General features: G+C 40.2%; 1 protein-coding gene across 2 annotated transcripts in view; it reads left to right on the top strand.

Moving 5' to 3' along the window:
• Positions 1 to 1,944: 1,944 nt before the first annotated feature.
• LOC129753912 (tyrosine-protein phosphatase non-receptor type 61F) overlaps positions 1,945 to 15,732 on the top strand; it is a 49,598-nt gene continuing 35,810 nt past the window's right edge. Inside the window, exon 1 of one of the 2 annotated variants that reach the window (XM_055749762.1) lies at positions 1,945 to 3,084. In XM_055749762.1, coding sequence (XP_055605737.1) covers positions 2,950 to 3,084 — 135 coding nt within the window. In that variant the 5' untranslated portion in view covers positions 1,945 to 2,949. The remainder of the gene's footprint in view (positions 3,085 to 15,732) is intronic. The other variant, XM_055749763.1, reaches the window with a different exon arrangement.

Raw genomic sequence — 15,732 nt, 5'->3', positions numbered from 1 at the left:
GTTTTTTAGCGCCGCTCTATATCGATACGTGGCGAATAACAAACTGTCCTGGCGCAGCGTTGAAAACGCTGCCAATTACTGGAAGCTGATTCTCTCGCAAGAATTCCAGAGTCTTGTTCGCTCCCTCTTGGCAGTAGCGCGAAATTAATCGCTGATAGGTGACCCGATTCAATTCAACGCTCTTGGCCTGCAAATCCGCCAGAAATTCCGTTGGCGAGAAGGAATTCTCATTATCCATATACACCCGAAGAAGGGCGTTGTAGTGGGAAATGTCCATTGCTGCGTTCAAGCTGTTTTTTCCATTACTCCTGAACCAGAGCTGTACGCACCTCGGGAAGGCCTTCTGGAACTAGGTGGCCTGCAATGAGAATTTTAAAAATTTCTGTTAAGGTGATTCTGAAGACACCGCGTTTAACATACCGCAACAACGAATATAACCAGTTAAGATTGAGCGCTGGAAGCGGAACGGTGAATACGGATTTCCTCCGGAACATCTTTCAGATCTCGGCTTAAAATTCTTCCAGAGCGTTTCACACCTTAATCCAGCCGCTTCAAAGATTGGTCTAGTCCCTGACTGGAACTAGCGGCAGATGTAGAATAACCGCTGGAAAGGAAAAAAAATACACTTAATTTAAAAACAGTGCAATTAAACACTCAGTATAAAAATGAGCAGACAAATCTATTACAGATAAGTCTGTTGCGTAAACATTCACTTGCACATCACTGCGTGCCGCAAACCGGCACCCACATAAATGGAAAATCTTTCGAACTTACCTCACAGCAGCCGCAATGCTGAATAAACTTCGTTCCGTCTCCCGGACTGTGTTGAAAATTATGTTCCGCGCGAATCCGGCGAGATAGCGCACAAATTTGCTGAACCGAAGACCACCGAGAAGACCACACCGATTTTTTCGTGCTTCGCGTTTGACAACCAAAACAAAGTCTACATCAGTGGTGCCAGGTTCAATGTTTTATCAATATTTGTTTAGATATTGAGATGCAAAATTTAAAGATAAAAATTTAATCTGATCAGGGTGATTGTAGTATGTAATTTAAGAATGTTTTAGGGATCACAAATTAAATAAAATTGTAATTAAGTGCAGATGGATTTGCAAAGAATCACTCGTAATCGTACTTAATTTCATAAAGCTATTTTAAACGCATCGCGGAAAGCGTGAACTAAACCTCGTTTAGTACGATGTATGTGCATACCTCCAAGATAAATTATTGTCTTCGAAACTCTATAGAGTCGTATCAGAATATAAAAAAATATAAGAGATATTCTCATAACCACTGACTGATGTTTTGTAAAACTACCTGGCATCTCTGACCGGCGTTTCGCTCATTTTTGAAGTTTAAGTTTGAAGGTAAGGTTAACGGTTCGAGATAATTTTTACGATTACAGAAAAATTTAAGGAAATCGTTCATACCATTCTATCACCTTTACAGATACCATCACTTTTTCACTTAAAGGTCCATGTTTCGTTTTTATCGTTCAAATTTTTCGTCGAAGTAAAGTTTAATAGAACAGCAACGTTTACACTAAAAATCACTTTTTCTGAAGCTGTAGATGAATCGTATATACTGTTTGAGATATAGTTTTTTAGTATGCGGGTTGACTCCTTAAAACCTGAAATGAGCCGTTTCAAATAAAGATTTACAAAAAAAAAATTGGTTGAACGAAGCATTCATTGAACAGACTCATGATACCGATTTTTTCTGGCATCGCTGCTAAGAACTGTCAAGTGATCGTTGCATCCCTTTTGTGCTCGTCGGAAACCATATCCAAACGCGTTAGTGTGAAGGAGATAAAAAAGTCGATGCGTGAAAGGGCCAGCACGCGTATGAGCTGTCAAACGTGCGGGTTCACGCTTCAGAGTGACGGAGAAAAACGATCCGGACGCCGAAGCAAAGCAAACAGACAGGAAAGAATAAGAAACCTGCAGGCGAGATTCGGAGTCCGTTCTTGCTGTTCGTCGTGCGATGATGGAGGCTTTTTAACCACTTTTTTACTTCGCAAAAATACCGAGCCCGTAAAGTGTAGTGTTTTGTTAAGTTGCTTGGCAGCCCACCCAAAGCTAGTGCAACGAGTATTTTAAAAACCGCGCCCGCGTTTCCGATACTTATGTGTGGAATAAGAATAAGATACGATTAGATAATAGGAATTTTCGTACGAAAGTGGTTTTCCGACCGAGTGGTGTAATTTTCTCGCCCTAGAGTGCCCACCATCGGGGAGCAGAAGGAAGAAAAAAGAGGTTTGGCTGTGAACAAGAATAATAAAAATTATTTTACTTGAGGCGGTACTACATTCCGGGTTGCATTTTTCGGTCCAGTTCCGGGGAAGTGATTGAAATTATTTGGGGTTCTGGCTGTTACCGATGCGCAAATTGAGTGTTTGAGAAGAATTTTTCGTGCTAACTTGCTTCAGTTTTTTTCTCGATCCCCATTTGGCTCAATTCTGGATAAGTGACAGGTTCCTCGGCTGTGTTTCGCTCGAATCAATTTAGTGCGAGCCTACTCTGGCGGCTGTGCGAAACTGATAGCGAAAATAATAACAGAAGAAGAAAACCGAGGGCAGAATCCGGAGTTTTCGGAAGAATTTCAAACCATCACCCTTGTCCGGCCGGTGGAGCGAAGAGTGCCGAGAACGGGTCCATTTGAGGCATTTTTTGGTTTTTCGCAAGAAGAGTGAAAGAGAGCATTCGTCAAGTGATGAGTGTGCATGTGTTGGTTTGACGGGAAGAGGGTGTTGCTTTTTTTCTCCGAGTGTTTTTCGCTGGCTTCGGCGGAATCCGAAACACAACAAACAACGACGTTCCGTCGATAGTTCCGAGGAACCGATCCGAATCGGCTGGAAAGCAGGCGTTGCCCCTGAGAAGAAGAAAACAATCCCTCAGTGTTGGAATTCTAGAGCAGATATCCGGCCAACCGGAGAAACCCTGCCACAGGATGAGTTCCAACAATACGAGCGGTGGAACCACAACGACGACGACGGCATCCAACAGTAGCAGTGCTTCCATCAACAGCATCGAAGCAGAATACAACGAAATCGAATCCCGCAATGGATGGTGCGCGGTATTCCAGGTATGTCTTAGAATTCCAGTTACGAACCATGATTCTCTAGTATTTTGTGGTTAACAGATGTCTCCTACGCACAATTGTAACCAACCTACAAGAGCAAACAAGAAAATTTAGTCACTGTTATTAGTCACGACGAGCGAGGGTAATTTTCCTGAGTATACTTGGCTATTTTTGATGATCGATCATCATCCGGGTCATGCATGGTCAAAATGTCAGAATGAATGCCCATGTGTGCATATGTTTCAACAGCTCCTAAAAAAGAAAAGTTGACTAAGCCGATGTTGTATTATTGATTTTTGCCACTCAACTCAGTCAACTCGCTTCCACTCTGATTGGCTAGCTGCTGGGGTTTGTTTGAGTTCCAAGAAACCATTACGATACAGCGTTCAAAAGATTGCATCTCCCCGCAAAAGGAAACAAGAATATATACGAACGAGCTATTCTTCCCTCCTTCCTAGTACTCGAAAATTAGATTTGATAATCAACCGTGATGTTCCAAGAATTTGTGGCAATTCTTGGTCTCTGAAGAAAAAAAATTATCAAATATGTATGTTCTGGATTTCGAGAAATTGTAGTCAATTGAAGGAAATTTTTCATTTCTTAAAAAAATAACGCTACATATTTCTGATTTTCTATATGCGGGACATTTGATCGGATACGCAAAAGAAAATCAAAATCCAAAGATTTCATTAAAAAAGAAGTTTTTTGGAAACCGTTATTTTTTACAAAATTTTTTAGTTCCAAACAATAAAATATATCGGTATGAAACTTTGAAGAGGACAAGGGCCAATACGCCAAGACCTCTGTTTTGAGAAAATTGCATTACGATTCGAGGGATGTTTTCCGAAGAAAAGTCTTAAGAATATCTAGAAATCGCTAATTAGATGTAAATTTTGTGTAACTTTAACTTTAAGTCGTCATTTGGACCTACACTTGGTCTGTTGATTGAATAAACAAATGAACATTGCATATGTCGCTTCGGAACATTCAAACCGTCATGTTTTGTAGAGCAGATTTCGTGCTTCAATATACCCTTGAAAGCCAAGTTCATAGTGTACTGGTCAGGCGAACTCACCGGCACTCCCCTCATGAGCCAGTGCGAAGTCCTGCTGAAAAACCATTTGCTGGAACTGAAATAGGGACGTGTCCACAGCTCGAGGACATGCCGTAGAACTGTTCCCAAGTGCACAGGTTTTCCGAAGAAGGTGGTTTTCCCCGAAGAGAAGGTTTCCCCGAAGAGAAGGTTTCTCCGAAGAAGGTTTTCCCTAAAGAAGAAGGTTTCCCCGAAGAAGGTTTCACCGAAGAAGGTTTTTCCTGAAGAAGAAGGTCTTCCCGAAGAAGATTCTTCGAAGAAGGTTTCCTCGAAGGAGGTTCCACTGAAGAAGGTTTTCCCCGGAGAAAGTTCCCCTGAAGAAGGTTTTCCCCGAAGAAGGTTTTTCCTAAAGAAGAAGTTTTTCCCGAAGAAGGTTTTCCCCGAAGAAGGTTTTCCCTGAAGAAGGTTTTCCGTAAGAAGGTTTTCCTGAAGAAGGTTTTCCCCGAAGAAGGTTTCCCCCGAAGAAGGTTTCCCCGAAGAAGGTTTTCCCTGAAGAAGAAGGTCTTCCCGAAGAAGGTTTTCCCTGAAGAAGAAGGTTTTCCCGAAGAAGATTCTTCGAAGAAAGTTTCTCCGAAGAAGGTTCCCCTGAAGAAGGTTTTCTCCGAAGAAGGTTCCCCTGAAGAAGGGTTTTCTCCGAAAAAGGTTTTCCCTGAAGAAGAAGGTTTTCCCTGAAGAAGAAGGTTTTCCCCGAAGCAGGTTTCCCTGAAGAAGATTTTCCCCGAAGAAGGTTTTCCCTGAAGAAGAAGGTTTTCCCGAAGAAGGTTTCCCTGAAGAAGGTTCCCTTAAAGAAGGTTTTCCCCGAAGAAGGTTTCCCCGAAGAAGGTTCTCCCTGAAGAAGAAGGTCTTCCCGAAGAAGGTTTCCCCGAAGAAGGTTCCCCTGAAGAAGGTTTCTCCGAAGAAGGTTTTCCCCGAAGAAGGTTTACCCCGAAAAAGGTTTTTCCGAAGAAGGTTTTCCCGAAGAAGGTTTTCCCCGAAGAAGGTTCCCCTGAAGAAGGTTTTCCCGAAGAAGGTTTTCCCCGAAGAAGGTTTTCCCTGAAGAAGGTTTTCCGTAAGAAGGTTTTCCTGAAGAAGGTTTTCCCCGAAGAAGGTTTCCCCGAAGAAGGTTTTCCCTGAAGAAGAAGGTCTTCCCGAAGAAGGTTTTCCCTGAAGAAGAAGGTCTTCCCGAAGAAGATTCTTCGAAGAAAGTTTCTCCGAAGAAGGTTCCCCTGAAGAAGGTTTTCTCCGAAGAAGGTTCCCCTGAAGAAGGGTTTTCTCCGAAGAAGGTTTTCCCTGAAGAAGAAGGTTTTCCCTGAAGAAGAAGGTTTTCCCCGAAGCAGGTTTCCCTGAAGAAGATTTTCCCCGAAGAAGGTTTTCCCTGAAGAAGAAGGTTTTCCCGAAGAAGGTTTCCCTGAAGAAGGTTCCCTTAAAGAAGGTTTTCCCCGAAGAAGGTTTCCCCGAAGAAGGTTCTCCCTGAAGAAGAAGGTCTTCCCGAAGAAGGTTTCCCCGAAGAAGGTTCCCCTGAAGAAGGTTTCTCCGAAGAAGGTTTTCCCCGAAGAAGGTTTACCCCGAAAAAGGTTTTTCCGAAGAAGGTTTTCCCGAAGAAGGTTTTCCCCGAAGAAGGTTCCCCTGAAGAAGGTTTTCCCGAAGAAGGTTTTCCCCGAAGAAGGTTTCCCTGAAGAAGGTTTTCCCCGAAGAAGGTTTTCCCTAAGAAGGTTTTCCCGAAGAAGGTTCCCCTGAAGAAGGTTTTTCCCGAAGAAGGTTTTCCCTAAAGAGGAAGAAGGTTTTCCCTAAAGAAGAAGGTTTTCCCGAAGAAGATTTCCCCGAAGAAAGTTTTCCCGAAGAAGGTTTTCCCCGAAGAGAGTTTCCATGAAGAAGGTTTTCCCCGAAGAAGGTTTTCCCTGAAGAAGAAGGTCTTCCCTAAGAAGATTCTTCGAAGAAGGTTTCTCCGAAGAAGGTTTCTCCGAAGAAGGTTTTCCCAAAGAGAAGGTTTCCCCGAAGAAGGTTCTCCGACAAAAGGTTTTCCCCGAAGAAGGTTTCCCGAAGAAGGTATTCTCGAAGAATGTTTTTCCCGAAGAAGGTTTCCCCGAAGAAGGTTCCCCGAAAAAGGTTTTCCCCGAAGAAGATTTTCCCGAAGAAGGATTCCCTGAAAAAGGTTTTCCCCGAAAAGAAGGTTTCCCCGAAGGAGGTTTTCCGCGGAGAAAGTTCTCCCACACAGTTAACACACGACGTATTACAGTACACGAAACTTAACGTTCTTACAAACGGAAAAAAGAATTCAAAATTACCTTTTATGTCAATTTTTCTACCGATGAATTGTTTGCAGTTCTTGGCTCTTCAATTATTTTTGTACACCAATGAGCTCAAAGCTCCGGAAAATCTTCGATTTAACGACCCTGAGGCAAATTTATCGTGTTGTTCTTGGCTACAAATGGGATCGAATCGGGTATTCAGGAAGGATTGTGTTTTTGTCATAATGCGATAACGCTTTATCCGGCCAAAACACGTATTGTCCACCTGCATGATGTTTGTGTTAAAACGGCATTTTTTCTTCATTCATTAATTCTGGTACACATCTTGATTGATAGCCAAACCAGACGGCTTGAACCATGGATTAGAAATACCTCTTTCGGAAATTGCGATGTACAGCATCACTTTCTGGTCAAACTTATGTTTGAACTTGTATTCCAGCGCAGCTCATCGACAATAATTCCTGGTGTGATCTGGAACTTGTATGGATTCGCATTGATCTTGTATGATGTATGATGTAAATTAACATCCTATGTAGCGTGGCACGGCCCGTTTGCAGCGAACTATTCGCACATCACAACTTGATCCCGATTTCCCACTAGTTGACTAAAATTGCCTTTGAGTGGACTGTTCCAAGGGAATGAATGTACAAGTAGAGTAACCTGTACGATTCTGTAGGGTTAGCATTAGGGGTCTCCACCGAAAATACAATTTATTGTCAAGCAATAGAAAATCGAGCCATTGTCATATGGAATGTTCCATAGGATGTGAAGACGAACCCTCCTTTTCTCTGCGATATGTTATTGACGGTAACTGCCCAGTGCACTCTACCCTCCACATCGTTTCGATCAGGTGTCCGGATGGCCCTTCCCCATCCCCTCAATGTATAAAAATATGCATTTGTCAACGTATGCGTAATTTTGAAATTTATTGCAAACCTGTGATCCTGAAATAAATAAAATATTAATTACATGTAAACGATCTAAATAAATGGTTATGAAAGATGGGAAGAAAGTAAAAAATAAAATGAAAAAAATGTTGAGAAAGTACGAAAAAATAACATTTTTAGAAAAAGCTCGATTTGTGCATTTATTCTTCATTCGTTATTCTAGTTTTTTTTTTATAAATTTCTAATGTTTAATTTCTTTACTGGAGGATTCACCATCTGAGATTTCACTTTCAACTTTTTTCTATAATTCTTCTGTTTTTGTCCCTATTGCTAGGGCGTGAAACACCCTACAACAAAACCGCTGGGCTCACTACTGGCAGCCTATTGTCAGCTGATCGACGCGTCAACCAGCGGGATGTAAACACAAACACGTGTGCTTTTATTATTGTTGTCCACGCGAGTCGCACTTCCCAATTTTAGTCCGTCAATAAAAGTCTTTATTTTAGTATGTAAATCTCGCGTCTTTTGAATTCGTGTATCCGCATTTCCCGGTACATAACACCTATCACTCACAATATTGTGCCAATCATGCTCAAAATCTAGCCTCTAAAAATCTGCTTGTAGCATCTTTTTTCAAGTCAATGTATGAATTCGCATTGATCTTGTAGATCGAAAATTGTACCTCTGTTTACTGTACCTGGCACCCGATCGCTCAAGAGATGTTGCCCTCGCTGAGTCGTTTTCTGACTTACTTGTCATTGACGACTTCAATTTGCCCGGTTTGAAGTGGTGCTCCAACCATGGCAGCTTTCTGTAACCGGACCCAGCACGCTCTACTTGTACAGCGCCTTCAAACATCATAATGGACTCCCTGAGTGCAGCGACCTTGCGCCAGATTAACGGCGTAGTGAACGAATACGGTCGTATGCAAGACCTATGCTTTGCCAATGATGGATCTCGTTTACCGATCATCGAATTCGCTCCTGCCCCGCTTGTTAAAGTAATCCCACATCACCCTGCTCTATTGGCACCACTTGAAGTAACTAGGCTGAACGCTACAGTAGAAAAACCAGCGACCTTCACCTCGAATTTAAGAATGCTAACTTCGACGACATCTCTCACATTCTGGCCACTATCGACTGGGTATCTGAGCATGTTTTATCAATTCCCAACGCTGCCGCTGATATCTTCTCACGCATTCTGAATTATGTCATCGAACGCCACGTTCCAAAACGCTCTAGCTGCGGAAATATGCGAATCTCCTGGATCACTGAACTGAGAGAACTGCAGACGGCAAAAAGGTGTGCTCTTTGAAAATACATGAAGGAAAAATCATCCTATACTAAGAATATAACTTAACTCCGTTTGTAAGAAAAGGCTAGTGAACGTTGTTACCATAACTACCTACGCCGCGTATAATGTAACCTCAAGTTTTGAGCAAAATCGTTTTGGAAACACGTAAATACTCTGCGGAAAGAACTTGGTATACCTTCCAGTATCTTTACTTCAGCTTCAACATCCCCTGAACATTTAGCTAGCGCTGTCACGAACGTTTCGCCATTGGGCTTTTCAATAAATGGTATTGAAATCGAGGAGGCAGTCATCTCTAAAGCAGCAGCGAAGCTCAAGAATTCCTTTTCTACGGGCCCTGACGGGATACCAGCTGTTTTTTTTTTTCAAGTTTCATGCCTGTTTCGCTGACCCATATTCGGCTCATTTTTCAAGCTTCGCTTGACAGAGCTACCTTCCCTTTACTATGAAAGGAAGCTTACATGTTTCCGGTACATAAAAAGGAGATAGGAGAATTATCAACAACTACCGTTGTATCTCTGCCTTATGATGCCAAACTATTTGAATTGGTGGTCTTGGATCCTTTTTTCACGTCCTGCAAAAGTAACATCTCCAATGATCAGCACGAATTCATGTCCAAACGCTCTATGACAAGTAACTTGCTAACTTTCACTTCTTTTGTGCATGAAAATTTTGCTGCCAAATTTCAAACTGATGCAATCTATACCGATCTGTCCGCTGCATTCGACAAGGTGAACCATGAGATTGCCATCGAAAAACTCGAACGCTTAGGATTCTGTGGTACGCTACTGGGTTGGTTCCGCAGTTACTTAACCGGTCGTAAATTGATTGTTCGAACGGGTGACACCTTTTCCAGGCAGTTCTCAACCACCTCTGGTGTGCCCCAAGGTAGCCATCTAGGACCGATCATTTTCCCAATTTATTTCATCGACTTGTTGTCACTCCTCGACGTCCCCAAACTTTGCTATGCCGATGACCTAAAACCATTTTACACCATAAACGACCAAGACGACATAAATTTTCTGCAATGTCAATTAAAACTCTTTGCTGATTGGTGTGACATTAACTGCCTGCCATTAAACCGCAACAAATGTGCAGTCATCAGCTTTTCTCATAAGCAGCAGCCTTTAATTGCGGAGTACTTCCTTGGATACGAACCCATCTCACGTTTGAACCACGTTAACGATCTTGGCGTAATTTTAGATCAGCGCCTGGAATTCAAGGCAAACACCAACTACGTGATTGACAAAGCATCCACAAGTCTCGGTTTCGGTTTTAGAGTGGCGAAGGACTTCAAGGACTTGTATTGCCTGAAAAGCTTATACTGCAGCATTGTTTATTCCATCCTTGAATACGCATCAGCTGTCTGGTGTCCCTAAAACCAGAACGGTGTCGATCGGCTCGAGGCTATTCAGCGGCGATTCTTGCGATATGCCCTTAGACACCTGAACTAGCAAGACCCTTTTCGCTTGCCTAGCTACAAAATTCGCTGCCGCCTCATAGATATCGATACCCTTCAAGCCCGCAGACAAGCAACACGTGCCTCATTCGTCGCCGACCTCCTCGGCTGTCTCACGCTACTGGAGGCTATTTCGCTTAGTGTACGACATCAGGGTCTTCAATTGTACATTCCCATTCGAATGAACAATTACGAAGCTAACAGCGCCCTCATCGGTGCAATAAGATCGTTCAACCGTTTTTGGAGCATTTTGACTTCGACGTTTCGAGGGACTTTACGAGCCCCATAGTTAGACTTAAATGTTTTGTTTTTAATTTTAATTTTAAGTAATCGTTTGGATCAACATGTGATCCGTTGATCAGAAATAAAAAATAATAATAATAACAATCGCCCAGTATCGTTCAATCGGTCGAAGATCTGGACAATTTGGTTGATTGATGTTTTTCTTGACGAATTGGACGACGGCCAGAAGAGAGGGGGATACTGATGCCTTTTTATAGAGGGGCATAAATCTTTTTTCAAGCATTCATGTTTGTAAATTTGAGCATTTATTGTTCCTATTTGTAATTGTAATTGTGCTTTATTGATTTAACGTCAGCCCATCGATATAAAATCATAGTTAGGGTCAAGGAAATTTGTGAAGAAAATACTTGACTGCAGACCTCAGGTACAAATAGCTTGCCATACTAGAACCTTCTAGCCCAAATTTAGCAATAGCAATAGCAATTCCCAAGTAACATTCAAAGTTTTATAGCAGGCTACTAGATAAAGTTTCGGTTTTATAAGGGGCTTGAGGAGTCTAATAAAACAATCTGTGTTAGTTGGGATTGTGTTCCTGAGTTCTGTTTGACGTTTGACGTAACTTTCTTGTTTTTGCTCGAGATTGTTGCTCTACTGACTTCTTAGGCTGATGTCATGCTGAAGCAACTAGCAACGCAACGCAACGCAACGTTCCAATAAGATTGCGTTGCATTGCATTGGTATGTCATGCTGGCGCGACCTGTCACTTTGAAATTCCCTACAAATCATCACTTCTCTACATCTGATAATGCTTTGAATCGTCTCCTTTCTTTCCGGAGCCATCAAAAACTCATCAAATCACGACCCGGATTGCAAGAATGCCGAAATTTGAACCGACAAAATTCCTTGTTTTTTTGCCGGAACTAAGAATTCATGAAAATTTTCTCGCCGATTAAGATAGTTTTTTGTTTATTATCACAAGTTCGGACAGATCTTCGTACTATTGTGCGTAAAACCCGGAATCACTGCTTCAAATCGAGAAAAAACAATGTTCCTATTGGATTTCCTACTAGTCGCGCTACTAAACACATTGGCATCAGATTGGTCGCGCTACTCAAAGCAACCAGTATGACAGGTCTGCGCGATTTCCATGGAGATCAAATGAGAGCTGGTTAGTCGTGTGAACGTTGCGTTGTAGGTCGCGTTGCTAGTTGCTTCAGCATGACATCAGCCTTAGCCACTTTCCGCTTCTTGTACGTCTTCAAGGAGTTCCTGCCCTTGATTCTCTGAATCTTTACAATACTGGTTTTGAACTTTTCAGCCAGATCTCGCGTTGATACCCATCGGTTACGTTTGATATGAGTGACTACTAGAGTGCCCCAAATGACCCGACTAGTTATGCGCTGGAGGCTAAAATTGATCCTGGGCATATAACAAAATCTCATGCCAAATTTTGGCCAGATCGAATCATGGGAAGGGGTCGCTCAACAAGCCTGAAGTTTGTATGGGATTATGAGACATTTTGCCGAATTCTTTTGAAAACGGTTTTTTCTTAAAGCCTAAACTTCGACAAATATTTCATCCGAAGATTGCATTTCGTTTCGAGTTAAAATAAAAAAGTTAAAAGGCTTAAAAAATAAGATAAAATTTTTAAGGGTGGTATTCATCACTGTTAATGAGTCGAGCGGTCGAACATATTGACGCCTAATTTAATTGATGAATACAACCCTTAAAAAAGTTAATCAATTTTTATAGGCCAAATAACATTCTTATCATAACTAGAATCGAAATGCAGTCTTCGGATGAAATATTTTCCATATTTGAGGCTTTAAGAAAAACCGTATTAAAAAGATATTGGCCGATAGGAACCAAAGTTATTGAAGAAAAACTGGTTTTTCATGTTTCTCCCGAACAAAACGTCTCAAATTCCCATACCAACTTCAGGCTCGTTGAGCGACCCCTTCCCATGATCCAATCAGGCCAAAATTTGGCATAAGATCTTGTACTAGGCCTAGGATCAATTTTAGCCTGCAGCGCAGAACATTTCATAGGTTTTAAATTTCTCATACAAATTTGGGTCAGTCTAGTGACTACGCTTGTCTGGTGTACTTTGCATCGTTTTGCGGTTTGATTGTAGGTATTGCTGATCCACTCTTTTTTTCTATTTCTGCGATAGCTGATTTGGGCTCCCGTAGGGTACCACTGTAAAAAAAATTACAGTATTCAAGAAAAAAATGAGCATTGTTCTACATATGGATTATTTATCGACTGAAATTAAATCGGATGAACAAGCGGAAAACATTGAAAGATGTTTTAATAAAAAGTTGTCAAACAAACATGTATACCAAATATTATTATCGGATTATCTATCGTTTATAAAACAAAGAATTGTGTTTGCCTTGAGCTTGGTCAATCAGCGATCAAAATCACGGAGAAATTAATAATAAAAGAACCTGTTTGCGATGGGGTCAATCAGCGGACAAATTCACGAAAAAAAATGAAAACCTGTAGTTGTTTAAATAAGTTTAGAGTTCGACGACACGGTAGCGATCATTTATTGAATGTTGGATTTCGTGCTATGTTTTGCAGTCGGAGTTATCCGTATAAAGTTTAACTGAAAAGCGGTTAGCGTGTAGAAAACCGTCAGATTTTATACTGATTCGACAGATTGCACAAATTTCGCAGTTATGAGTGCGCAGTCCAATTTTTTGCGATACGAATGGTATTATTTCCTATATTAGATTATTCATGGTACACAACTCCTTTTTTTAACTTCTCATATACGATTTGTTACATTTTACGACAACATAATTGAATTCGACCAGCATATAAAACAAGGAATATTTAAATAAGGTAGTGCCGAGAGCCATATTGGATTTTTTTGTGACGTCACAAAAACGATTGTATCGAAAATTTATATGAGAATGGTAGGAATTTCGAAGAAAACACATTTTAGAACGAAAATGAATTCCAATTTCATTTCGATTATGTTGAAAGGCCTCTATTTCACTATGTTATGAAGTTTTTTGGTCCGTTTAAGATTGCATTATGTTTTTTTTTCTTATTTTATTAATGAATGCAACGTCGCCTTTAAGATAAAACGTGCAAAAATGAAGAAAAATCAGGTTTTAAAAGGTCAAGCTAGTAGATATTGGGTGTTCAACCGATTGTCATAATTTTAATTCAACTGGTTTACCGTGTTCAATTCTTATATGGACCAATTAACATCAATAAAAGATTGTTGAATCAGTTCACTAAAATGCCAATAACTGATTGTTGTTTTGTATAAAAATTTGTGTTTTGATCACTCTATTGCAATGAGGAGCTTAAACTGTACTGATTTGAACATTTTCATATAAGACTTTGAAATAATTTTAAAGTTTTGCAAATTTCAATGGGGAAAATGCACCATTTTTTCTAACTTCGATGGTCTAATTTATAGAAAAAATATTCGAAAATGCAACTTTTTTTGTACCGATCTTGAAGAGCAAGAATCCTTCTACAATAACATGTTATCAAAGTTAAAAATTTTCAGCAGATTCTTCGAATTATCAACGAAAAAGATAAGTTTCCTAGTAAATTAACAAATTTTGCGTGATTGTGACGTCTCAGCCTGTACCAATACTAGAGCAGGGCTGCCTTGGCACTACCTTCTTTAAATCAAGCGTGAGTTTTCAAAAGGACGTATGTAACATCGGACAAAATCTGAGAAAAAGGAGGGACAAAATTATGTTAATATAAATAAATGCTATTTAAAGCTGTTTGATCTAGAATCAAGTTTTATCATGGCAGCTGTAGGAAAAACAATAATGTTTTAATTATAGGTTTGAGCATACTGGATTTTTTGCTGTTTCCTAGTGAATTTGTTAAAAAAAATATTTTACACCGTATTGTTGAGTTTTTTTTTCACATACGCCATAATGATTCGTCGTTGTGACAGTTTAATATTTACATACACCCTTTATGATTCGTCGCTTGGACAAATTGTTTTCATTATGCGTCAAATCAGATACGTCGGTTTTTTCACATCATTGCAGATGCGTCAGTTTTAAAATAATAATTATTTTAAAACTGACGCATCTGCAATGATGTGAAAAAACCGACGTATCTGATTTGACGCATACGACGGTTTGCTGCGATCCTATCTGCTGTGTGTGCGATATTATTTGTTTTGACAGATGCGTCGTTTTACCAAAAAGAGGTGTAAAGAAGAATTTCGAAAACACTGAGAAAAGATGACATAGGTCGTTTGTATATTTTTTTAGCTAACGGCATATTATTTTTTTTTGTACAAACAGTTAATTCATACAGAAGAAAATAAAATTTACTATACCGTGCAAACAGTAACTCAATTTGTTTACTTTTGCGACATACGTCCTTTTGAAAACTCACGCTTGAAATATTCCTTGCATATAAAGTATCAAAGACGCATTTATCGCATCAAAAATCTTCGTCATGCCAAATTCGTTAATTCTCAGGCTATGGAAAAATGTGTTTTCAATAATGTAGATTGTTTTTTGTTTTGTCTGGGATTTTAACGCTCGTAATTAATTCAATCTCCATGAATATTAAGAATAATAATATTTCATCCGATGACTTCATGTTTTGTCCTCTCTTGCAAAATAATGATTTGAAGATTGATTCAAGAATTTACTTCTTAACTTTTCAATGAAATTAGTGAGTAAGAGTGATTTTTTAACTGTGTTTACTGCTCCGGCTAGCCTACCGCACGGAAGGCTACCGTCGCGCGATTAGAAATTTTCCCAGTAACCGCAATAACACCCTTTTCAGTACACCAAGTGTGCAGAATTTTCTTCTAGTTTCAAGATCAATACGAACCCTAGCGAAGATGAAAAAACTATTTCGAACAAATTGGTTGCACAACACTTTTTAAGCATGTAAACAAACTTTGCTTGCATGCACACAGATAAAAGTTCACCCATTTTTTGGTAAAATAGTTTTAAAAGTTGCTATTGACTTTTTGATACAGAAAACTTTAACAAAATGACAAGGTATCATCTAATTCGGTTTCGTATTCTTCGTAATAGTCACTCTTAAAGTTATGTAGCAGCTCAATTGCCGGACCCAGTACAACTTAGAAATGCAACAAAATAAACAAACAGCAACGGTCCAGCACGACTGCATGATTTGTTTTCAGTCATTCTATTTCCTCCGGATCCTGCCGGACCCTCTAGATTCTAGCCAAACGTACACCAACAAATTATGTCCACATCAAACAACGGGGACCATATGGACTGTTGTAGGTTTGATTCTGAATGTCGAAATTGCAATTCAGGAAAGGGGTCTCTCAGCTGCAACGTTTAGTAGCGGTCGTTCATTCCGTTCGTTATTCGATGCCATGTAAAAGTTGGACGGCCCCCGGTGCTCTGTGTAAAGTGGCAGCAGCTACCTAGGACGGTACAGAGTCATTGA

This window comes from Uranotaenia lowii, chromosome 3 (assembly GCF_029784155.1).
Source record: "Uranotaenia lowii strain MFRU-FL chromosome 3, ASM2978415v1, whole genome shotgun sequence".
NCBI classification, from domain to species: domain Eukaryota; kingdom Metazoa; phylum Arthropoda; class Insecta; order Diptera; family Culicidae; genus Uranotaenia; species Uranotaenia lowii.
This window is presented reverse-complemented; position numbering and strand designations above follow the sequence as displayed.